Here is a 24,276-nt window from a genome sequence, read left to right on the forward strand (position 1 = left end):
TAAATCCATTCCAAGAGCAATAGTTTGCATCCGATAACCCCAAACTCCCGATCCCTCCCACTCCCTTCCTCTCCCCCCGGGCAGCCACAAGTCTATTCTCCAAGTCCATGATAGTACTGTTTTAAATATAGGGAGTCTGTTAGTGAACAAAGCAGATAAAAATTGCTGCAGTGTGGTGCTAGATTCGAAAGAGAGAAGACAGACACCGAAAAATACATAATATGTCTTTGCTGATGATCAAAACAAAACAAAATTTAAATATCCTTCTAATAGATATTGTAATCACGAAGGAGTATGTACAGAGGTTGCCTGTAAGTAATGAATGAATGATTACAAAGCACCCACTATGTGATAAGAATATGTACATTATAGGGAGTTTCTGTTGTGGCTCAGCAGGTCAAGAACACCACTAGCATCTGTGAGGATGAGGGTTTGATCCCTGGCCCCGCTTACTGGGTTGAGGATCCAGCATTGCCATGAGCTATGGTGTAGGTTGCAGATGCAGCTCAGATCTTGTGTTGCTGTGGCTGTGGTGTAAGCTGGCAGCTGCAGCTCCGATTTGACCCCTGCCTGGGAACCTCCATATGCTGCAGGTGTGGCCCTAAGAAAAGCAAAAAAAAAAAAAAAAAAAAAAACAAGAACATATACCCATGATAGCATATATACTTATACATATGGATGCATGTGTTTAGTTAATCCACATAACAACCCTATGCAACCAATGTACTGAACATCAAGACTCATGACTTAATTACAAAAACTTTGTCTCTCACCACCTCTTTAAACTTTCTTCTGTGGAAAATCTTCCCAGGCACTCAGAATAAAAATTCTGGCAGCCACAGGTTTTTCAACATATTCTCCGTTCTCTTAGATAATAGACATGTGGACTCCTTAGGTCATAGAATCAATTTAGTAAGTAGAACACCTAGTTCGAAGATGTTAATCAAAACTTTCCCCTCTCCTAATTCAGACAAATTTGAGAAGAGAAGCTGGCAATGGAAGGGATGTGGGGGAGAATGGAGCAAAGTTGGTTTCTTCTCTATTTCTTTGGTTGGCTTCCCCTAACTAGCCTGGAAATTTCTGGGGAAAGGACTTACGCCAACTGGTATTTTGGAAGCTGGCTTCTGCCTCCCCTGGGATGGCAGATGCAAAAGCAGGAGTTCCCCCCTCTAAAGTACATGTGTGATCTCTTGAGGTTTTCCCTCCTTCCTTAAATACCTTTGTCCCAGCTGATGCATTTCTAACTCCTTCACTGGCCTCCCCTCCAGTCAATCACATCCAGCTTCCTGCCCTTGGTACCCACAGACCCTACCAGACTCCTTCTTGTTCTGCCTCTGACATGGACCTGGGGAACACCTGGGAATCTCAGGTCCTTGCTAGCCCAGCAACACTATTCTCATCCCACCACCAGTTATGAGTCGGAACTCTCAACCCTCTAGATAGGTGGTGTCGAAATATTCTTTTCATTGTCATATACAGTAAGAAATACAAATTGTACTGCAAACCTGTGTGAACATGCTCACATACACACACACATGTATAACTGAACCAAAAATTTTGAGACACTACTTAATTATGCACCCTGTTTTCTACTCAAAATTATTGTTTTAATCAGCTTTATTGAGGTATAATCTATATGCGCTATAATTCACTACATTTAAATGTACAGATCAAATTATTGCAATGAATGTAAACAGTCAGAGAAATACCAAACGTTTTCAACACCCCAGAAAATCCTTTCATACTCCTTTGCATTTAATCTCCCGCCAGCTCCACCCCTGGCAGCCACTGATCTGCCTTCTGTCCTATAGTTTTGCTTTCCTACAATTTCATATAAATGGAATCGTATATAATCTAATCTTTTGTCTGGCTTCTTTCACTAACACATGTTTTGCAGTTCATTCATATTCTAGCATTATAAGTAGTTAATTACCTTTTTTCTGACATGTAAAAAGCTATAAATATTTAACATATACAATACATGAGTTTGGATATAAATTTACACCAGTGAAACCATCACCACCTTAAGGCCATAGACATTTACATCATCTCCCAAAGTTTCCTTCCACACATTATTATTGTTATTATTATTATACAACATAAAATTTACTTCTTAAATATATAATTAGTTATAGGCCCTATGTAGATCTCCAAAATTTATTTATCCTTCATAACTCAAGCTTTGGTAACTTTTGACCATTAGCTCTAGTCGCCTTTCCCCGAGTCCCAATTTTACTCTCTTCTTTTATGAATTTGAGAACATACAATATTTGTCTTTCTGGACTGGCTTATTTTTCTTAGCATAACATCGCCCAGGTCCAACCATGTCGTCAAAAATCATAGGATTTCCTTCTTTTTTAAAGGTGGAACAGTATTCCACTGTGTGTATGTGATATTTTATTTATTCATTCATCCATCATTAAACATTTAAGTAGTTTCCATGACTTGGTATTGTATATGAATAGTATATGAATAGTGCTGTGATCTTTCCAGATCCATATTTCAATTCCTTTTGATATATATTTAGAAAGTGGAAATATTTGATATATATTTAGTTGCTGGATCACATCATCATTTCATTTTTAATTTTAAAAGAAACCTCCCTACAGTTTTCCATTGTGACACTACCAATTTATACTCCCACCAGCAGTGCACCAGAATTCCCTTTTCTCCATATCCTCGCCAGCACTTGTCATCTTTTGTCTTTTTACTGATAGCCATCCTAACAGGTGTCAGGCGATATCTCCTTGTGGCTTTGATTTGCACTATCTGATGATCCCTGACGCTGAGAACCTTCTCAATAACTGTTGGCCACCGATATGTCTACTTTAAAGAAGTATTTATTCAGATCTTTTGCCCATTTTTAAATTGGGTTATTATCATTGTTATTTTAGCTGTTAAGTTGTATGATTTCCTTATATATTTTGCATATGAACCCCTTATCTGATATGTGGTTTGTAAGAATTTTATCCCATTTTGTAAGTTGCCTTTTCTACAAATAGCACCTCTCCAATATCTTTGTGCCTAGTAGAAAGTTCACTTGTAACCTGTAGTAGAAAGTTAAGGACTTTTGCAAGGTCACAAACCCAGTAAAAGACTAAGTCTTCCATTTTGCCATAATATTTGCTGCTTATAGTGCCTACTGATATATTTGACTAACATGTATCTTCTGAACACCTGCTTTGTCTGTCACTTTGATTTTTCAGCCATCCTTGCTAATCAGGACCTTTTGAATGATAGAATTAGAACAGCCACCAATTCTATTGGGTTAATTGGGTACATCTTAAAGAGTCACCTTGATCAGTTGCTGCTCTTCACACTGTCCTTGACATATTTGTCAAAATACCATTGAAGCTGAGCACACTGTTGACAGACTAGTTATATTTTAGGCACTTTATATATTGATGCAGAATTTCTTCACCAGTGCCTCAATGTTGCATGAAGCCCCTGAAATTGTATGCAGAGTTCCATGCATATGACTATTGTTTGGGGGCAAGAGTACATAGTTTCTATCAGGTCATTAAAGAGATCTGTAACCCAAAAATATTGGTAGTAAAAATATGATAAAAAGATAGAAATCTTGGGTGTCCCGGGATGGATCCTTTTTTTTTTTTTCAGGCTCTATCTCTTCATAAAATTATTATACAACTCTCATAATTCTACCTTGTTCTCTGAAATTCCTAATTTCTAATATGCAGGATGTGACAAATCACACCTGTTGAAATTTTCTCTCACTGTGGCTCTGTCTCTAAGAAACTTTCGCAATAAAGTCGAGAAATAGAACATGCTAATGTAAGAGAGTTTTTCTTACAAGGCAGTTAAGAGAGGCAAGAACTGAAACTAAGAAAGAAATTCTCTCTTAACATCTGGTCAAGGAGGGGCGTGAGGTTTCTTGGGGTGGTATTGACAGAGGAGTTGACAGATCATTGGAGCTTGAAAAGAACTTGCAGAGGATTGGGATAAGACATGGTAAAACAAACTTACATCTTGTAGGACATGTTGGAAGTCAGGATGGGGAAAACATGGCAATCAGTGGGGGCCCAGGGGCTCTCAGACTCTGGGGAATAAGCTAGAAGGCTGGGCTCTGAGTGAATCAAAATACTCATGGCTCAATGGTTTTCTTTTCCTCTACAGCTAAAAACTCCAGAACATTTCTAGAGGATCAGGTAAGTTTCATTTCCTGACTGATTCATCTCCCATTACTACCGATAGCCCCATATTCCCTCTCTCTTTTCAGTTCTTATTCTACCTTCTTTTCTCTCCAGCATGCCTCGATTGTCTACTCTGAGGTGAAGACACAGCCCCAAGATGATGTGGCTGGAAAGATCAGCTCTAAAGAGGAAGATGCCATGGAACGTTATGAGAATGTCCTACTCCTGTGACTCATCCCTGATCCAAACACCTGTGCAGTCCTCAAGGTCTCTGGAGTGATTGGCCGGTTCCAACTTTCCAGTCCTTCCTGGCCATGTGCATTCAGTTCCAAGGCTTCTGATTCATCTACTCTGAGGTGGTGAAGGCTCCTCAAAGACTTCGCTGAAATAACCAAGATCCACAGTAAAGAGAAAAGCCTGTGTACTTGCTATGAGCCTAACTTCCTGTGTTTCCCTGGGGTCTGATTCAGGGAAAAGGAATAAGGAAGGAGGATTGCTGTGGAACAACAGAAGCCCACATCTTGGTGAACTGGGATTTGTACCTAGACAGAAGAGCTTAAGTGACTCAGGTTTGTTTAATACATCTTCAATAATTCTCCCACTGGGGAATTATCTGCATCAATAGGTTTCACTATGAGTGGCTGCACCCGTACTTCACAGACGATGCACAGTCCTGCTTACACTGGTTACACCACCAGGATTCAGTTGCAGACAAAAGAATCCATTCCAAATGGCTTACAGATAAAGGAATTTAAAAGTTTATATTAACTACTTTGAAAAAAAAAATCATTAGAAGTGCTGGAGAAGCAGGCTCTAGGCTGAACTTCCAAAAGTCAAATCTAATTATGTTAATATTATTAGGGATAAAGGCTTTTAAATCAGAGAGAAATTTTTTTAAAATATATACAATTAAAGATAAAATTTTAAAAATAAGTAACAACCCTGAAAACAACTGTAAAATTAAAAATTAAGTAACAACCCCCCAAACCTATATTTGAATTAGAGATATCAGTATAAACTGATGGCAAACCCTGCCTTTTCAAAAAAGTTATTTATTTCCTAGGTCTGTCCACTGGAAAGGTCTAGAAATGATTAGAACCCAATATCAAGCAGCACCCATTTCACTTGTTATAATTTAATTTCCTGCTCAAAGGATATAGAGCTATCTTTCTTATAGGAGCAGTAACTTTGAGTTATCAAATAGGTAGTGTTAAGCTAATTCTTCCAATAAATGAAGAAAGACTGAAAAAGATAGAAAATGACTATTTTGTGTGAATGTTTCATGCTACACCTACTGATTAAGTTAAAAAAAAAAAAAAAAAAAGATGGAAACGGCCTAACCTTATGTGCCATCTGATGGCAGTATTCGATACCACCTACAAAGTATTTGTGCCTGAAATGTCACAACTGCATCCCATCGAATCTCTAAATCTAACCACCAGTTTATATGAAATACACTCGACAAAGGACTATGTTAAATAGCACCATGGAATTGCACTCAGAAAAATCTAAACTATGGAAACATCCTACAGGATAAATGATCTGGCTTCTTCAACAAAGAAATGACAGAAGAAGGAAGGAAGGAAAGAAAAAAGGAAGGAGAGTTCTCATTGTGGCTCAGTGGAAACAAACCCAACTAGTATCCATGAGGATGTGAGTTTGATCCCTGGCCTCACTCAGTGGGTTAAGGATCCAGGATTGCCAGTAGCTGTGGTGTAGGTTGCAGTTGCATCTCAGATCTGGCATGACTGTGGCTGTGGTGTAGGCCAGCAGCTGCAGCTCCAATTCGACCCTTAGCCTGGGAACTTCCATATGCTGCAGGTGCAGCCAAAAAAAAAAAAAAAAAAAAAGGAAGGAAGGGAAGAAAAAAATGTGAGAGGGAAGACCTATAAATTAAATAAGACTGGATACATGTCAGTCAAAAGTAATGAGTAGTTCTTGACCCAAACAAACGAAGTTAGAAAGAAATTACTTATGAAATACTGAAGGAAATTTGTACGTAAGTATGAAGAAATGATGTTTAGATATGTTTGAAGATGGTATTATTGTGGTTATGTTTTATTTTAAAGCTCTTTTACTTCATACTGAAGTATTTGTAGACTAAATATTATGACTTTGATTGAAATAATCCAATAAGAGGAAGGTGGGTAGGAAGTGGGTAGTGGTATAGCTGAAACAAGATTGGTCACGGGTGTGCCATTTCTGAAGCTGGGTGATAGGTGCACTGTGGGAGGAAGGAGGGCTTATACCAGCCTATGCTTTTCTATGTTTTAAATTGCCATAATAAAAGGTTAAAATATCTATATCCAGAATGGCAACTCACTTCATCACCTCCTTCATTGTTTCTGCCCTTTGTCTACAGCACCTCTCACCTTACAGCAGTGGTTCCTGTCTCCCTCTTTGCCTCTTCCCTCCTTACAGCCCATTCCCAGCACTATGGTCATTGTGCTCAAAACCTTGCATTGAATTCCCACCTTCCTTACAGTAAAAGCCAGAGTCTTTAAGTGCCCACAATGCTTAACCTGATCTTTCCTCCCATGGCCTCCCTGGCTTCCTCTCCTACTACTTTCTCCCTCATCACTTAGCTGAAGGTGCTCTGCACACACCAGGCAAATGCCCACTTAAGTCCTTTGCACTGTCTGCTCCCTTGACTTAGACTGTTCTTCCTTCTAGCCATCAAGGCTTTGAGGTCTACCTGAATCACACATACTTAGAAATTACTTTCCCCCGGCTTCAGCACTTCCAATCTCCCTTACTCTGCTTTACTTTTTTTCTCCACAGCACTTATCACTTTAAAATATACTATAAAATTTACTTATTTATGGTGCTTATTGTATATCAGCCCTTTAGAAATAAGTTAAGGGTGGCAACCTTTGTTCCTTTTGTTCACTGATACATCCCAAGCACCTAAAACTGTGCCTGGCACATTGTAGGTGCTTAACAAATACTTTGGAACATAGGAATCATCTGTTTCTTTGAGGGAAATAACCGCTTTCTGCAGAGTGGAAGGGATCCATTGTAAACAATATATTAGCCCTTTAGAAATGTAACAAGCTGGCCCTCCATGGATCTGGCACTTGATCAGACTCAGGTCTCGCCTCTGTGTCTGTCAGGTTGGGCACTCACGAGTGGCCAGACTGGCCATGGTGAACAGATACCTATGTAACTGAATCCGTACTTATCCTCAGCATTTTCCACCAAGGGCACGGTCTACATGCACCCTTAGAAAAATCAGTGGGGTAGTTGCGAAAAGAGTGGACTGACCTCACTCAGAGCAAGTTGTCATGTCCCTCAGATTACTGAGATCCTCTTCTGCAGCAAAACTTTCGGTGAGTATTCATCAGAGAGAAATACTTTCATGCTCTGAGTCCAATCAGAGAGATCCACCCATGTAACTTTTTCCCAAACTTCCAGTTTTGTTATTTTCAACCCCAGATCGTATTTCCCCTGCTCATGAATCAGAGTGAACCTCTATCTCTAGGTATCTCATCTTCCAGGCAAAGTGGATCTCTAGCTGTGCTATGAAAAATTGGTCCACTGGCAGACCTTGTCATCACAGTCCTTCAAGGACTCCTGAGAGTGGGGGCTATAGAGCTGCAATAGTCACCTTCAGCTGATGCTGGCATATTTCCACCAGGATCAGCTTTTTCCTCCTCTGTCAACTGGTCATAGGGAACTCACCACCAGGCCACAATTGTTGCTTGAGAGAGAAGTTGAAGAGCAGAGTATGAGCCCATCATTGTTTGTTGAACTTATTTGTGGCTTCAGGTACTAGATCTCCTTAATCCCTACCATAGTGATGGTATGAGCTCTTGGTTAGTGGACTAGACAACTTCCAGCTAATGATGAACAGCTCAGATCCCTAGTGTGTCATGTTCAAGTATTCAGTGACTACCTGACCTACTTAGGAGATTTCTCAAAAAGAGGGCAATTACTTGAAGAAGGCATAAGTTTGCTCCAGAATGCTGGGGTCACTGTCTGTGATTCTCCTGCTAAGGCTTGCTACAGCATCCACACAACATATTGATTAGCCTCAGAATTTTTGGATCCTTTGGGTGTGCTGAGTCACAAAAACCAAAGACAGATCTGATTAAACTTTAGCCTAGAGCAACTGAAGACCTCTTCTTTACCCAGGGCCCCTCTCAAAGGTAACAGCTTTATGAGTTATTCAGTTATTAAGTCAGAATAGGGCAACCAAATGTGATATATGTAGCTTCTATCCAGAGGTCTGGTTGGGCTTCTTTCTTAATGAATGGAGCTGTAACTAATCTTACTTTGAGATGACTATCTCAGTATTTTGCAGAGGGCCAATAACATGATAAAAGCCAGAAAAGGCATGATTACATGTTAAGAGAATTTTTAAAGTTTATGAATTTATAATCACAAAAACCTAGATATTTGGCTAAGGATAGTAGACCAGGAAGGAAGGAGGATAATTTTGTTTGGGGCTAAGTTAATTGATATATTTTCACTTGATAGAGATTCTGGGTTCAATGTATGGACACAAGCAGCTGGAAGTGGTCATAATTAGTTGCTCTCTCAGTAGATAAAAAATTTCCCAGCAGTGGTTTGGGCTAAGTGAAATTGAGACAACAGTTGGAATAATGTAGTGGAAGAATTCAAAGATTAATATAAATGAGAGTGTTGAAGTGAATTTATCACATATGACCCATTCACATACCCCTAAGTGTACCTCCCAAGAGGGTCTAGAGGATACCCCTTTCCAGACATAGCATTGAAAAGTACATTAGTGATAAAAGTCCAAGTATCTTTGAAAAGCATAATAGAAATAGGCAAAGATGAAGATATTGCTTCCGAAATAGGTTCCTTGATTATGATGGAGTTCAGTGTGGTTAAGTCCAGGGTAAGGCAGGTCTACTATAATAGGAAGCAAGGTCAGAATGGTAATCAGAATACTATGGCTGACAAAGACTTTGAATCCTGAGACCAAGACAGATGAGCAAGCTATATCTGTAAAACTGAAAACAAACTGGAAGTCTGGCTTGAGTTATCAGAATGTAATGGCCACCCTGTATTTTGTGCCAGTTACCCTATCAGTCAGGGTTTGATAGCAAACAACAGGATCTATTATATACAAAGAAATATTTACGATTTACAAAGAAAAGGATTTTCCAATATAGGGTATTAAGGGAAAGGCTGGAGAATGAGGCTGGAGAATGAGGCCCTAGATTGAGCCACCAGAACCAACTCCCAGAAGAAAACTGCCAAAGTGACTTGGCAAGAGAGGAGCCATTGCCCCCACAGCTGATTCAAGATCCCACAGGGGAGTTCCTGTAGTGGCGCAGTGGTTAACGAAGCTGACTAGGAACCATGAGGTTGTGGGTTCGGTCCCTGCCCTTGCTCAGTGGGTTAACGATCCGGCGTTGCCGTGAGCTGTGGTGTAGGTTGCAGACACGGCTCGGATCCCGCGTTGCTGTGGCTCTGGTGTAGGCTGGTGGCTGCAGCTCCGATTCAACCCCTAGCCTGGGAATCTCCACATGCCACGGGAGCGGCCCAAGAAATAGCAAAAAGACAAAAAAAAAAAAACAAAAAAAAAAAACAAAACAAAAAAAACACAAAAAAAACACAAAAACCCCACAGGATCTCAGCTGTGACTGGCAAAGTTCCCAAATCATGAAGCCAATATAATTGCTATTCAACACCACTAAATTGGAAACTGACCGGACAGTAGAGCCTTTCTTTCTGCAACTCAGAAGAATAAAATGTCCAACTCTACCATCAGCTTTTATAAGATCACAGAGCTGCAATTTTGTTACACCAAAGCCTACCTCTAAGTCTGGTAGGTGATCTGTTTTGTGAAGGAGAAACTCTAGTGTCACCCTTCCCCTCTCTATTGAACAAGAAGCAACAAAGAAAGCACTGATATTAGGAAAGCCGTTCTTCAGGATCTGCTTTGGTAGTTCTTTTAGAATGGTGTGTGTGTGTACTTTTTTTTTTTTTTTTTTTTTTTTGTCTTTTTAAGGCAGCACCTGCAACATATGGAGGTTCCCAGGCTAGGGGTTGAATTGAAGCTGTAACTGCCGGCCTACATGACAGCCACAGCAATGGGGGATCCAAGCCAGGTTTACAAACTACACCATAGCTCATGGCAATGCCAAATCCCCAACCCCCTGAGGAAGGCCAGGGATCAAACCCACATCCTCATGGATACTAGTTGGATTCATTTCCACTGCGCCACAATGGGAACTCCTGTGTGTGTGTACTTTTAAAGTAACTAGTAAAAGTCATAGGAGGCAGGGAAGTATATCAAAATGAATATGGGCTTTTAAATCCAAAAGCTTTCAGTTCAAGCCTTGGTGCCACTCATAAGTTCTAAGATGGAAATTACTTACATTTTCTGGGTTTAATTTCCTTCTATGTAAAGTAAAGACAATGTGCCATTGTGAGCACATTCCTACTCAAGGCTTTGGTACTTGCTGTTCCCTCTGTCTGTAATGCTTTTCCCATTGATAGCCACTACTTGTTTCCTCTCAACTTTCGGTGTTTACTCAAATGTTATAATCTCCATAAGGTTTTTCCTTACCACCTGTTTAGGATAGTTACACCTCCAACTCTCATTAACTCCTCTTCTTATGCTACTTCATATTTCTTCAAAGCACTTTCATAATCTGATATTCTAAATTTTTTCTTATTTTTTATTATCTGATTACCCCAGCTATAATTTATGCCCTATGGCAACAGGACTTTTATCTGTTTTTTCGCTAATGTATCCCCAGTGCCTCTTTTAGAACCCAATACATGGTAAGCACTTAATTAACATTTTTGAATTATGAGAATTATATAAAGCAATGAATGTAAGTGCCTGATAATATGCCTTTTGCATATAAGTATTCAATACATATTCATGATCACTATTAGTATTTAGTAAGCCACTGATATATTTTCTAGGTCAGCAAGTAGTTATTGTGCACTTAATAGACCAAACATAAAGATTCATCAGGAAAAAAAAAAAGTCTTTCTTTAGGAAGTTTCTGAAGTAATATTCTGGAAGAGATAGATACATAAAGAGATTCAAAGTAATATTAAATGTGCATTTAGCCCATGTGTTAGGGAAAGTAACATTAATAGTTGTAACAGACAACCCCAGAAGTCTTAGGAGATTTCCAAACAAAGTGTTACTTACTCCCAGGGTGAAGGGCAAAGCTGTGCTCCCCCTTGTCATTCAGGAACCTAGGCTGTTTACATCTAATGGTATAGCCATCTTCAGGGCTTCCTATTTCTCTGCAAAAGGAGAGAGAGTGTGGAAGGTCACCTGAGAGACTTTAGGGGCAGTCATTCCTCCCACAGTCTATTGACCAGAATTTAGCCAAATTTCACCGCCTATCTCAGGGGTAGGAAAAACAATCCAGCTGTGGTCTGGAAACAGAGGACACGAATCGGGTGAACATTCCAGCCAGTCACCACTCCACAAACCAAGGGAAATTTTCAGGGAAAATTTTCTGGAAGAGATAGAGAATTTTTAATACGTGGACCCAAGAGGATCTGATTTCAGATTTAGATCACAGTTCGTTATGACCTTAGTTAATTTACTCAAATATCTCTTTGGAGTGAAAAATGGGAATAGTAGTAGAATCTAATTCATAAACTTGCTATGAGGATTAAATGTGTGGAGTCTTAAGCATAGTGTCGAGACACAGGAAGCGTGTAATGAATATTAGCTGTCAGGAAGAAGAGGAAGGAACAGAAAAGAGGAAAAGGAAACTGAGTTGGAAAACTAGACACAGAAAGGATGGGTTAGGGAATGAAGAAAAGGGCTTTAGACAGGCATAGAAATTGTGCACAGGGACAAAACAGCAACATGTGTTCTTAAATGTGCAGGAAGTTCAATGTGTTTGCAGAATAAAATTCTGTTTACTGGAAAATTGTGTCAGTCTGGAAGGGGTGAGATCCCAATAGGCCTTGATGCCATGAGGAGTTTTATCTTTGAATACAGGGAACTACTGATATTTTAGTCAAACAATGTGTTTCAGATTTGTCCTTCAGAGAAATCTTTCTGATGACTGCATCAGACAACTTTATGGTGGGAAAGCCTAGTGTTAGGGAGAGTGCTTAGGTGCTATTACTGTCATCTAGGTTAGATGAGCAGAGCAGAACCACAGGTGCAGTAGAGGGGAGGGGTGCAAAACTTGTTTCATAGAAAACAGTAATTTGAAAGAACTATGTTCATTGCAGAACTATTCACAATAGCCAAGACATGAAGCAACCTAAAAGTCCATCAACAGAGGGATGGATACAAGAGATATGGTATATTGGAATATAATGGAATATTACTCAGCCATTAAAAGAATGAAATAATGCTATCTGCAGCAACATGGATGGGCCTAGAAATTATCAAACCAGTGAAGTAGGTCAGACAAAGAAAGATAAGTGTCATATGAAATCACTAATATGTGGAATCTAACAAAAATTGTGCAAAAGAATTTAGAAAACAGAAACATATTCAAAGATTTTTTTATAATGATTTTTATTTTTTTCCCATCATAGCTGGTTAGATTCAAGATTTTGTAAACAAATTCATGGTTACTGAAGGGGAAATGTGGGGCAGAAGGACTAAATTAGGAGGTTGGGATTAACATATATGCACTACTGCATATAAAATAGGTAACAAGGACCTACTGTATAGCACAATGTAATCTAGTCAATACTGTGTAATAACCTACATGGAAAAATTATCTGAAAAAGAATGGATATACGTATAACTGATGCACTTTGGTGTATACCTGAGATGAACACAACTTTCTAAATCAACTATACTCCAATAAAATTTATTTTTTTAAAAAAGCCAATGAGGGACTGTTGGCCATGAAAATAAATATAATTAACCCATCTGGAAAAAACCTTCACCATTGTTACAGAAGGTTTCTGCTTGATCAGACCAACTAGAGTAACAGGCAAATAAATTAAGAGAGATTTAAAAAAATAAAAACAAAGACTTATTTCATAGGAAGCTCAGTAAAAGTAGGCGACTGATTGAAGAAAGACATGTGGAGCATCTCCCAGGAATTTGGCTTGGCAACTAGGGGAACAATTGTTGCCAAAAATGGAGACAGACTCAAGCATAACTCAAAAACCCCTGGGCATAACCGCAGTCTCACCCATTTCCTCTCAGCACTGCATTTTATGTGCTAGGATTTAATTTCCCAAATTTGCCCATCAAAAAAAAAAAACCTGTAGAAACACTGAGATTCACATCAGTTTTTTCTCACCCTGGCCAATCACCTTGCAGCCTAAACTTTTTTTTTTTTTTTTTTAAGAATTTTGAGTACTTTTGACAATTCTTTGCCTTCACCTTTGAGTCAAGTTAGAAAGTTTACTTAGGTCATCTCTCTGATACTTGCAGCTTGTCTATTAGATGATTCTACTGTGCAAGCCCTCAGCCTTCAGTTCACATTGGGTCCATCCCAGTTTCTTGCTGATTCTACTTAATAAAAATCTCTCAAGCTGAGCATCAACTTGAGATGAGATGTAACAACTGCCCCCAGGTGAATGTCAGTTCAAGAGTCTCAGAAAGAGGAACCCTAAGATAAATATATCATTTACGTTTATGCAAAAGTGTGTTGGGTCTTCGGACTTCCCAGAGGCATGGAAAAATAACACCTCAAAAATTTACATAAGCTGGAGGGGCAAGGGGAAAGCCTCAAATCAGTTGGCTTCTATTATTTTCTGGTTAAAAAAAATGAGAGTTGTCATTACGAAAGGCAGTCAACTCATCTGCACAGGGCCTCCATCCCTGAGAGCACAAGAAGCCCAAGTTCTGCCCAGGAAGCTGTTCAGGACCACGAGGAAGAGAAGAGCGTTAGACACCGGATGCTACATAACTTCCGAGGCCCAGTGAAAAATGAAAATGCAAGACCCCTAGTTCAAAACCAAGGGGGGAAAAAGTGCTGTTAAAGGTACTAAAATATAAAGCCCTTTTTCCTTTTTCCATGGCCTCTGCCTTTTCTTGTCATGATGGTTTTTTTTAACTTGCTATTTAAGGTCGTTACAAGAAGAGAAGAAACAAAATTTTAAATAATTAACATGAATTTTATGGTACAGCTTTATATTTTGCAATGTCTGCTTTACCTACGAATCTGAGAGTATTACACTCATGGGTAGGACCACTGAAATTAGACAATTTGTGTTTCATAGTTCATCCATGCATTTTGTTCTTATGAGAACAGTGGAAATTCTTCAAAAAAAAAACCTCTCAACTTTAAAATTTTCACATCTTAATATGAGTACCTTGTGCCCACACTTTCTACCTATGGATTATTGAAAAGTGAGGAAAGACTGTAATATAAAGGTTATCTTTTTGTTGTTTTCATTGTCTTTTTAGGACTGCACTCACAGCATATGGAGGTTCCCAGGCTAGGGGTTGAATTAGAGCAGCAGCTGCCAGCCTACACCACAGCCATGTGTGATCCAAGCTGCATTTATGACCTACACGACAGTTCACAGAAATGCTGGCTCCTTAACCCACTGAGTGAGGCCGGGGATCAAACCTGCATCCTCATGGATACTAGTCAGATTCATTTCCACTGAGCCACGACGGGAACTCCAAGTTTGTCTTATTTTTTCCTTTTCCTTTTATGTTATTTTCGGTGCACATTATTAGCTAATACAGGGAAGTACCATAAGAAAGGTTGTAATAGGTTTCCTTGGTTGTTCAAGTTTCTTAGAACATGATTGCCTTCTTACTATGTGAATCAAGTTCTGGTCCAAATGGAAAGTGTGGCTTCCCTGGGCTGTGAGTCATTGATGGAATATGCTTGCTTTGTCCTCACTTTAAGTGACACTGAGCTCACATGTATTGTGGATCCACCTGGAATCTGGTGTTCATGGGTTATCTGAATGCTGTTTGCATTTGGGCAGCAAGGAAGGTGGACACACATGTTGCAAGTATCTTTTCTGCTCATGCGTTGACGCCATTGTCCCTTCAGACTTCATTTACAAAACACAAATTCAAAGATAAAATTAGTAGAACTTTCAAGATGGCAACAGAATAACATTAGACCAAACTAAGGGCCTTTACAAGTGTGGGGCCCTGTGTGACTGCACAGGTTATATGCTCATGAAACCAGATGTAGTTCTGATGCACTTAGCAAGTCATAAGTGGCTAGTCAAAGGCTTCTCCAAAGGAGAGCTGAACTTCTAGGATCCAATAGGCCCCAAACAAGTTCGAACTCTCTTTTTTTAAATTCTCTGTAACTATTTGAACCCATCATTGGAATTTGTGATTATGCTAGTGCTGGATTGGCAACTGGATCTGAAGCCCAGGGCTGAAGGCAGCCTTGGTGAAAAATTTACCATGTGAATGGAAAAAAGAGCTAAGTTGAGGGCAGCAGGATTATAAATTTCATAACTGCCACTTATGAGACATCTACTATATGCTTGTGATATATTCTTTAAAAGCATCTTATTTAATCCTGACAACAAGTAGAAGGAAGGTATAGTTAATATCTGTTTTATCAATGAGAAAACTGGGTATCAAAATCTTGCATAGTTTGCTCAAAGTCACCCAGCTGGTAACTGACAGAGCTAAGATTCAGTTTCATGTCTATCCAATTCAAATACCCATGTTCCTCCCACACAACAAGCTTCTTCCCTGGCCAATGATCAGAGTCTGAATAGATGAAACAGATGGTGTATTGAGATGGCCAAGTTGGAAGAGAACTACAGAGAGGAGAAGAGTCTTTGTGCAGAGATTTTAGGTGAAATTCACCTTGGCAGGTCCAGCATGTATCCTAAGATGGGGAGAGATTTGCTTGACAAACCCAGTGATGGGTGCCTGCTTCAATTAATTTTTTGTAAATATCACTAGGCTGGTAAATTAATAAGAAACAAAAATCAATATGAAATGATGAATAGAGGGTATTCAGAGGTTGAATTAGGTGGAGGAAATGGACACAGATTGGAGAACTAGAAATGTTATCAAATTGGGGTTGCGGCTCGCTGCTTACAAAATCAAATTCACAAATGTTGATACAAAGGAAAGTTGACTTTAATCAGTGCGGGCAATCTGGGGAGATGGGGGACTCAGTGTGCCCCCAAAACAACTTCCAAAGATTCTGCTTGGCCATGAAGGATTTAAAGGGAAGGAGGGAAGTAATATAGGTTAATCATTGAGAAGATATCAGAGTCATAGCCATCCCCACCACCCACACTGTGTGTGGGCTCCTCGACTTCTTGTGAACTTCTGGGGAGCCTCTAGATGTTATCTTGTTCACACAGTTTAGTCATACATTTTTTTTCATAAGGTTACTGAAGAGGAAGCTAGGGAAAAGAGCTGGTCCTCTGTTAGTTATTTATTCCTCATTTCTACTTCTTCGATCTACGGAAAGAACCAGCAAGTTTGACAAGGTATTGTGTGATTAAAAGATCTGAAAGGTATGCTTGGGCTGGAAATAAGTAGAGCATGGGTGTAGCTGGTTAAAATTAGTTACATTATAGCCTTGCTAAAGTGACAAGAAAAGGGGCTTCCTGCTGAGGGCGGTTTCCTTCAAAGAGCTACTTACAGCAAGAAGTTAGAAGGCTGGGGAGCCTTTGTTCTTAGAGCCCTGTGCAAGGTAACACCACCACAATACACCGTTCAAAGACAGGTCAAGGACAGCCTAATCTGACCTAATATCCCTTCTGGACATGGTTGGAAAAATTGTAGCAAGTGTGGAAAATGACCTTTAGTTGTGGGTGCCTCACTTCAGAACCCTAGAACCCTAGAAAGTCTGATGGTGGGTATCAGAAATGTTCTTTCTTCATTATCTCTGACTGTGATTCTTGTTTATCAGACTCAGGTTGATGTAGGCAGTACCTCCAAGGAAATTATGAAATATTCAGGTAGATCCTTAGTGAAATCTTGTTTATCCTAGCCACGAAGTTTCAAACTACGAAACATACATTCACAAAATACTGATGCATGCTAAAACATGGATGAGCCTCAGAAACATGAAACTAAGTGAAAGAAGCCAGACATAAAAGACCACATACTGTATGAATCAAGTTCTATGGTCAAATAGGCAAATCTGTAGACAAAGAAAGTAAATTAGTAATCCATTGACTGGGGAATGGAGAGTACAAATGGGTGCCAAGATTCTATTTGGAGTAATGGAAAATTTTTTTTTTTTGTCTTTTTGCCATTTCTTGTGCCGCTCCCACAGCATATGGAATTTCCCAGGCTAGGAGTCGAATCGGAGCTGTAGCCACCGGCCTACAGCAGAGCCACAGCAACATGGGATCCGAGACGCGTCTGCAAACTACACCATAGCTCACGGCAACTCCGGATCCTTAACCCACTGAGCAAGGCCAGGGATCAAACCCACAACCTCACAGTTCCTAGTTGGATTCGTTAACCACTGCGCCATGACGGGAACTCTATGGAGTAGTGGAAATTTTTTCAAAATTAGATTATGGTAGCAAAACAAGTGAATTTTATCATTGGAAATTATACTTCAATAGCATTATTAAATATATATGCATTCATTGGTGATTTTTACTAAGACTTCATTACCACAAGTGAAGGCAATTTGGTAAAAAAAAAAAAAAAAAGGCTGTAGTGTAGAAAGTAAGTAGAACTTTGAAAGAAGAGCAGATTTTGGTTTCATGCAGCTCTGGGCGTTGAATATGCTAATCTAATGAGATGGGTGGTGTGGCATCCTTCATAAAGACACTAGGGATCACGTCTGATAATTTGCTTGAGGTCATTCCTCTGGTCAGTGGCAGAGCCCCAAGTCTCTCTGGAGACAAAGTGTGGGCTCTTTTATCACCTGTCAAAAGAGAACATGGCTTATTAGATATTGCCCTCAGGAAAACGACCTAATAGTAACATTTAAAAATTAAATTCTCTCTTTGTCCAGATGTGCTTATGCTGCCAAGACTCTCTCTTCGCCCTTACCAACCCCCTCACCCCCTACATCTATGAGACTTTTCCCCAGGTGCTTATGGCCAGAGCACCTGAGAGTTTGCACTCTTTTTCCACATTGATTGACAGAGCCCTTGAGCTACATGGCTTATGCAATGATCATGAGATTACTGTGATTAATTCCTCACATCCTACTTTAAATACATCTCTCTCCCTTTGTCCTCCAAAAACCTTTGGCTTTAATCTGTATGACTATAGATAGTACAGTATTTATTTATAAACTTGAGAAAATCAAAGCGTTTCCATTTCCTGCCACCAGGGACCCAGAATAGGCCCTCAATAATTGCCCTTGAAATGTAATCATTTGACCGTGGAAACTTGCTGCTACAGAAAACTTTAAGAGCAGTGTTGCAGATTCTTATTCAAATGTTAATGATGTTGAATCTCTTTATATATATGTATATGTATGTATACATACACATAAACTTAAATTTTTAATTAATTTAAATTTTGACTGAAATATAGTTGATTTACAATGTTGTATTAATTTCAGGTATACACCAAAGTGATTCGGTTATATGTATATATTATATACACATATTATTTTTCACATTCTCTTCCATTCATTTATTACAAGATATTCAGTATAGTTCCTTGTGCTATAACAGTAGGTCCTTGGATCCTTATTGGTTATCTGTTTTATATACAGTAGTGCCTATATTTTAATCCTGAACTCCTAATTTATCCATCCCACCCTCCCCTTTGGTAACCCTAAGTTTGTTTTCGAGTCCATGAGTCTATTTCTGTATTGTAACAAGTTTATTCATATCATTTTTTTAGAGTCCACATAAAAGCAATATCATATAGTATTTGTCTTTGAAGTAAACTCCTTGTCTGGCCTACTTCCCTTAATATGATCATCTCTAGGTCTATTCATGTTGCTGCAAATGGCATTATTTCATTCTTTTTTATGGTTGAGTAACATTATATATATGTGCGTGTATGCATACATATACACCATATATGTATACCATATCTTCTTTGTCCATTCATCTATTGATGGATACTTAAGTTGCTTCCATGTCTTTGCTATTGTAAATAATGCTGCTATGAATGTTGGGGTGCATGTATCTTTTTGAATTATGTTTTTCTCTGGATAACTGAATTAGTTAGGTTTATTCTCAGACAGATATGGATTCCAGACCCGGCTCCACTACTTACTGTCTGTGAGTATTTGTGCTTACAAGGTACCTGAAATTAAGGTACTTAATTTATTTGAGCCTCAGTTTTCCTCATTTATAAAATGAGGATAATAATACATGCCTGGCAGAACATTGTCTGTGTTATTTCAGTTTAACTGTTTTAGTGTTGATGCAAAGATTAAGATAGTATGTACAAATATCTGGTGTGGTAAGCATCCAATACATGGGAGCTATTAAGATAAACATCATTCTCAGTTCAGAATAAAAGTACATCTACCACCTGACACCAACAACAAATGACAAAAAGAATGCTAAATGAAACTCTTCCTTCAATGAATTTTTGTTTGTTTGTTTGTTTTGGCTACACTTGCAGCATGTGGAAATTCCCTGGCAGGGATTGAACCCACAGTGCAGTTGCATGTTGTGCCACAAGAAAACATCAATTTTTTTGTTTGTTTGTTTTAACAAAGATTTTTTTCCCTAGGTATATTTTCCCTTGATATTTAAACCCATGTGTATTTCAAGGAAAAAAAAATTGTCTGTTTCTGATTCATTTATGCTTAACTCAATACGATATTACCATTTCTGGAAAAGAATCATAGAGTAAGTCATTTCCCCCCTTTTTAAAACTTCTATTACTTTTTCCTTTTTTTCATCCTGAACTTGTAGATTGATGTGGTAAGATTTAAGGTGATTATGTTCTTGAGTGTTGCTATCCTTAAATCTAACTCTTCTCTCTTTTTTTTTTCTTTTTTTTTCGTCTTTTTGCCTTTTCGAGGGCCGCTTCCCACGGCATATGGAGGTTCCCAGGCTAGGGGTCAAATCAGAGCTGTAGTCACTGGCCTACGCCAGAGCCATAGCAACGTGTGATCCAAACCACGTCTGCAACCTACAGCACAGGTCACGGCAAGTCTGGATCCTTAACCCACTAAGCAAGGTCAGGGATCAAACCTGCAACCTCATGGTTCCTAGTCGGATTCGTTAACCACTGCGCCACGACGGGAACTCCAAATCTAACTCTTCATTTGTCTACCTTTCTTACGTCAATATGTTTTAAAATTTTCTAAAAGACTTCTACTTTTTTTTCCTTTTCACCCCCTGTACCCATTTCTCTTACTCTTGACCCCTTGCCTCTGGCAACCACCAATCTGTTTTCTGTATCTATTAGGTTGCTTTTGTTTTCTTTTGTTTATATTTTCAGATTTCAAGTATGAGAGATTATGTGGTATTTATCTTTCCTTGACTTATTACAACACAGTATCATGCCCTCAAGATCCATTCATGTTGTCACAAATGGCAAAATTTCATCCTTTTTATGGCTAAGTAATACTTCATGGTATTTATATCACATTTCTTTATTCATTTATCAATGGGCATTTATGTTGTTTCCATACCTTGGATATTATAAATAATGCTACAATGAACATAGGGGTTCAAAAAAACATATCTTTTTTGAGTTAGTGTTTTCATTTCTTTAGGTACATAACCAGAAGTGGACTTGCTGGATCATACAGTAATTCTATTTTCAGTTTCTGAGGAACTTTCATACTGTTCTGCATAGTGGCTGCACCAATTTACATTCCCACCAACAGTATACAAGGATTCCCTTTTCTCCATGTTCTTGTTGTTTCTTGTCTTTTTGATGATAGCCATTCTGACAGGTGTGAGTTGGTATCACATCACGGTTTCAATTTATGTTTCCTGTATGATTAGTGATGCTGAACACTTTTTCAGATACTTGTTGGCTATCTGTATATCTTCTTTGGAAAAAATGTCTATTCAGATCTTCTGCTCATTTTTAAATTGAATTGTTTTGTTGTTGTTGTTGAGTTGTGAGTCCTTTATGTATTTTGGATATTAGCTCCTTATCAGATAAATAATTTGAAAATATTCTTTCCCACTCAGTGGATTCTCTATTTTGTTGATAGTTTCCTTTGCTGTGCAGAAACTTTTTTTATTATGAAGTCCTCCTTCATATGATATCATAGTCATCATAATAAAAAAGCATTTGTTTTTGTTGCTTTTGCTATCAGATTTTTTAGTCTTTTTGTCTTTTTTTGTTGTTGTTGTTATTTCTTGGGCCACTCCCGCGGCATATGGAGGTTCCCAGGCTAGGGGTCGAATTGGAGCTGTAGCCACTGGCCTACGCCAGAGCCACAGCAACGCGGGATCAGAGCCACAGCAACGCGGGATCCGAGCCGCGTCTGCAACCTACACCACAGCTCACGGCAATGCCGGGTCCCTAACCCACTGAGCAAGAGCAGGGATCGAACCCGCAACCTCATGGTTCCTAGTCGGATTCGTTAACCACTGCGCCACGACGGGAACTCCCTATCAGATTTTTTAAAATCATCACCAAGACCTACATCAAGGAGTTATGCTTTCTTCTAGGGGTTTTAGTTTCAGGTCTGACAGCCAAGTTTTTAATTTATTTTGGTTAATTTGGGGGTGCGATATAAGATGGCGATTGAGTTCATTCTTTGGCATGTGGCTGTCCAGTTTTCTTGACCCCAGGCATTGAAGAGCATATCCTTTCTCCATTGTGTATTCCTGGCATCTTTGTCATAAACGACACTGTATTTCTGATTATGCTGAGGTACTTTCCCTCGATGCTGACTTTGTTGAGAATTTTCATCATAAATGAACATTGAATTTTGTCAAAAGCCTTTTCTTCATATATTGAGAAATTCATATGATTATCATCCTTCATTTTGTTAATATGGCATATCACATTGATTAATTTGTGGATGTTGAACCTGGAACTGCTTTTGCTGTATCCCACAAATTTTGGTACTTTTCAATTTTTGTTTGTCTCAAAGTTTTCTATTTATTCCTCTTTTGAATTCCTCTTTGACCCATTAGTTGCTCAGCAGTGTGTTGTCTAATCTCCACATATTTTTTAATTTTTGTTTTCTTCATGTAGTTAATTTCTAGTATAATATCATTGTGTTTGGAAAAATGGCTGATATTATTTCAATGATCATAAATTTATTAAGACTTGTTTTGTAGTCTAACCTATGACCTATCCTGGAAAATATTCCATGTACCTTTGAGAAGAATGGATTCTGTTACTTTAGGATATAACTAACATTCTGTATGTATTTGTTAAGTCCATCTGACTAACATGTCCTTTAAGGCCAATGTTTCCTTATTGACTTTCTGTCTGGATGAGCTAGTCATTGATATAAGTGGGGCATTTAATCCTCTAAGACTATTACCGTATCATTGTCTATTTCTCCCTTTAGTCTGTTAAAATTTGCTCCTACTTAGGTGCTCTTGTATTGGGTGTACAAATATTTACTAATGTTCTATTTTCTTGTGAGATTGATCCCTTTATCATATGTAATGCTCATCTTTGTCTCTTACTACAATTTTGTTTTAAAGTCTATTTCGTCTAACGTAAGTATAGCTTACTCCAGCTTTCGTTTGGTTTTTATTTGCATAGACCGTCTTATTTCATCCCTTCACTTCGAGCCCGTGTATGTCCTTAAAATGAGCCTCTTGTAGAGAGCATATACATGGGTCTTCTTCTTTTTTTTTAAATTGATCAGCCACTCTGTGTATTTGTTTGGAGCATTTACATTTAAGGTAATTATTAAGTGTATACTTATTGTCACTTTGATAATTCTTTTCTGGTTGTTTACATAATTGTTCTGTGTTCCTTTTATCTTCTCTCACACGCTTCCTTTTTTAATGGACTTGCCAAATTTTATATTATTTTTATTCATTAAATGAATACTTATTTTACCTACAAAATATTTAAATATACAAATAAAATCATATGGTAACAAAATTAAATTACAATTATTAATGTGTTTGCAAAAAGATTTGTTCTTGTGAACTTATCATGTCAAATTTACAAGGGTTAATTATTCTTCCTAAACAATCTTCATAATTTTTTAGAAATTTAAATATTATCTTTCAGATAAGTTTTTAAAAATCACCTTTGGTCTCTCTGTAGTGTACCAGATTAGTTATAATTTTAAAATTTGAAATAAAATTGATTTACAATGCTATATTATTTTCCAGTGTACTACATACTGATTCAATATTTTTATAGATATATTCAGTTATAGTTATCACAAAATAATGGCTACACTTCCCTATGCTGTGCAATATATTCTTGTTGATTATTTATTTTATACACAGTAGTTTGTATCTCTTAATTCTCTACCCTTATCTTGCCCTCACTGCTTCCCTCTCCCCACGGGTAACCAATACTTTGTTCTTTATAAGTCTGTGAGTCTGTTTCTATTATCTTCATTCATTTGTTTTATTTTTTAGATTCCACATATAATTAATAACATACAGTATTTGTTTTCCTTTGTATAATTTATTTCACTAAGCATAATACCCTCTAGGTCCATCCATGTCACTACAAATGGTAGAATTTTTTGATGGCTGAATTTTTTTTTTTTTTGGCTGAGGAATATGTATACAATGGGATACTGTGAGTGTGTGTGTGTGTGCACCACGTCTTTATCCATTCATAGTTTGCTTCCATATCTTAGTGATTCCAAATTATGCTGCTATGAACATTGGGGTGCATGTGCTTTTTGGATTTTTTTAAGATATGTATTCAGGACTGGAAATACTGAGTCATATGGTAATTCTATTTTTAGTTTTTTGAGGAACCTCTGTGCTGTTCCCATAGTGGTGCACAAATGTACATTTCCAGAACAGAATACTAGGGTTCCCTTTTCTCCATGTGCTCACCAAAAACGTTATTTGTAGACATTTTGATGATAGCCATTCTGATACATATGAGGTGATACCTCACTGTGGTTTTGATTTGAGTTTCTCTGATGATTGAGTATCTTTTTATGTGCCTGTTGGCTATCTGTATGTCTTCTTTTAAAAAATGCCTATTCAGGAAGATCTTCCCATATTTTAATCTGATTGTTTTGTTCAGATATTGAGCTGTATGAGCTGTTTATACATTTTGACTATTAACCCTTTATCAATAGTATCATCTGAAAATATTTTCTCCCAGTCAGTATGTTGTCTTTTCATTTTGTTGATGGTCTTCTTTGCTGGGCAAAAGCTTTTAACTAGGTCCCATTTG

The 24,276-nt window shown here is 38.2% G+C and overlaps 2 protein-coding genes across 8 annotated transcripts in view; both read left to right on the forward strand.

Annotated features, from left to right (window-relative positions):
* Positions 1 to 8,216, forward strand: part of FCRL4 (Fc receptor like 4) — a 28,102-nt gene extending 19,886 nt beyond the window's left edge. For all 3 annotated transcript variants that reach the window (XM_013996932.2, XM_021089615.1, XM_005663242.3), the window contains exons 12-13: positions 4,135 to 4,166; positions 4,266 to 8,216. In XM_013996932.2, coding sequence (XP_013852386.2) covers positions 4,135 to 4,166; positions 4,266 to 4,382 — 149 coding nt within the window. In that variant the 3' untranslated portion in view covers positions 4,383 to 8,216. The remainder of the gene's footprint in view (positions 1 to 4,134; positions 4,167 to 4,265) is intronic.
* The window catches only part of FCRL5 (Fc receptor like 5), a 53,042-nt gene continuing 45,172 nt past the window's right edge, over positions 16,407 to 24,276 (forward strand). Inside the window, exon 1 of one of the 5 annotated variants that reach the window (XM_013996926.2) lies at positions 16,407 to 16,514. The gene's annotated coding sequence lies outside the window, so the exon portion shown is untranslated. Of the gene's footprint in view, positions 16,542 to 21,964; positions 22,800 to 24,276 lie in introns of those variants that run through there. The other 4 variants (XM_005663243.3, XM_021089617.1, XM_021089618.1 and 1 more) reach the window with 4 other exon arrangements.

This window comes from Sus scrofa, chromosome 4, assembly GCF_000003025.6.
Source record: "Sus scrofa isolate TJ Tabasco breed Duroc chromosome 4, Sscrofa11.1, whole genome shotgun sequence".
NCBI classification, from domain to species: domain Eukaryota; kingdom Metazoa; phylum Chordata; class Mammalia; order Artiodactyla; family Suidae; genus Sus; species Sus scrofa.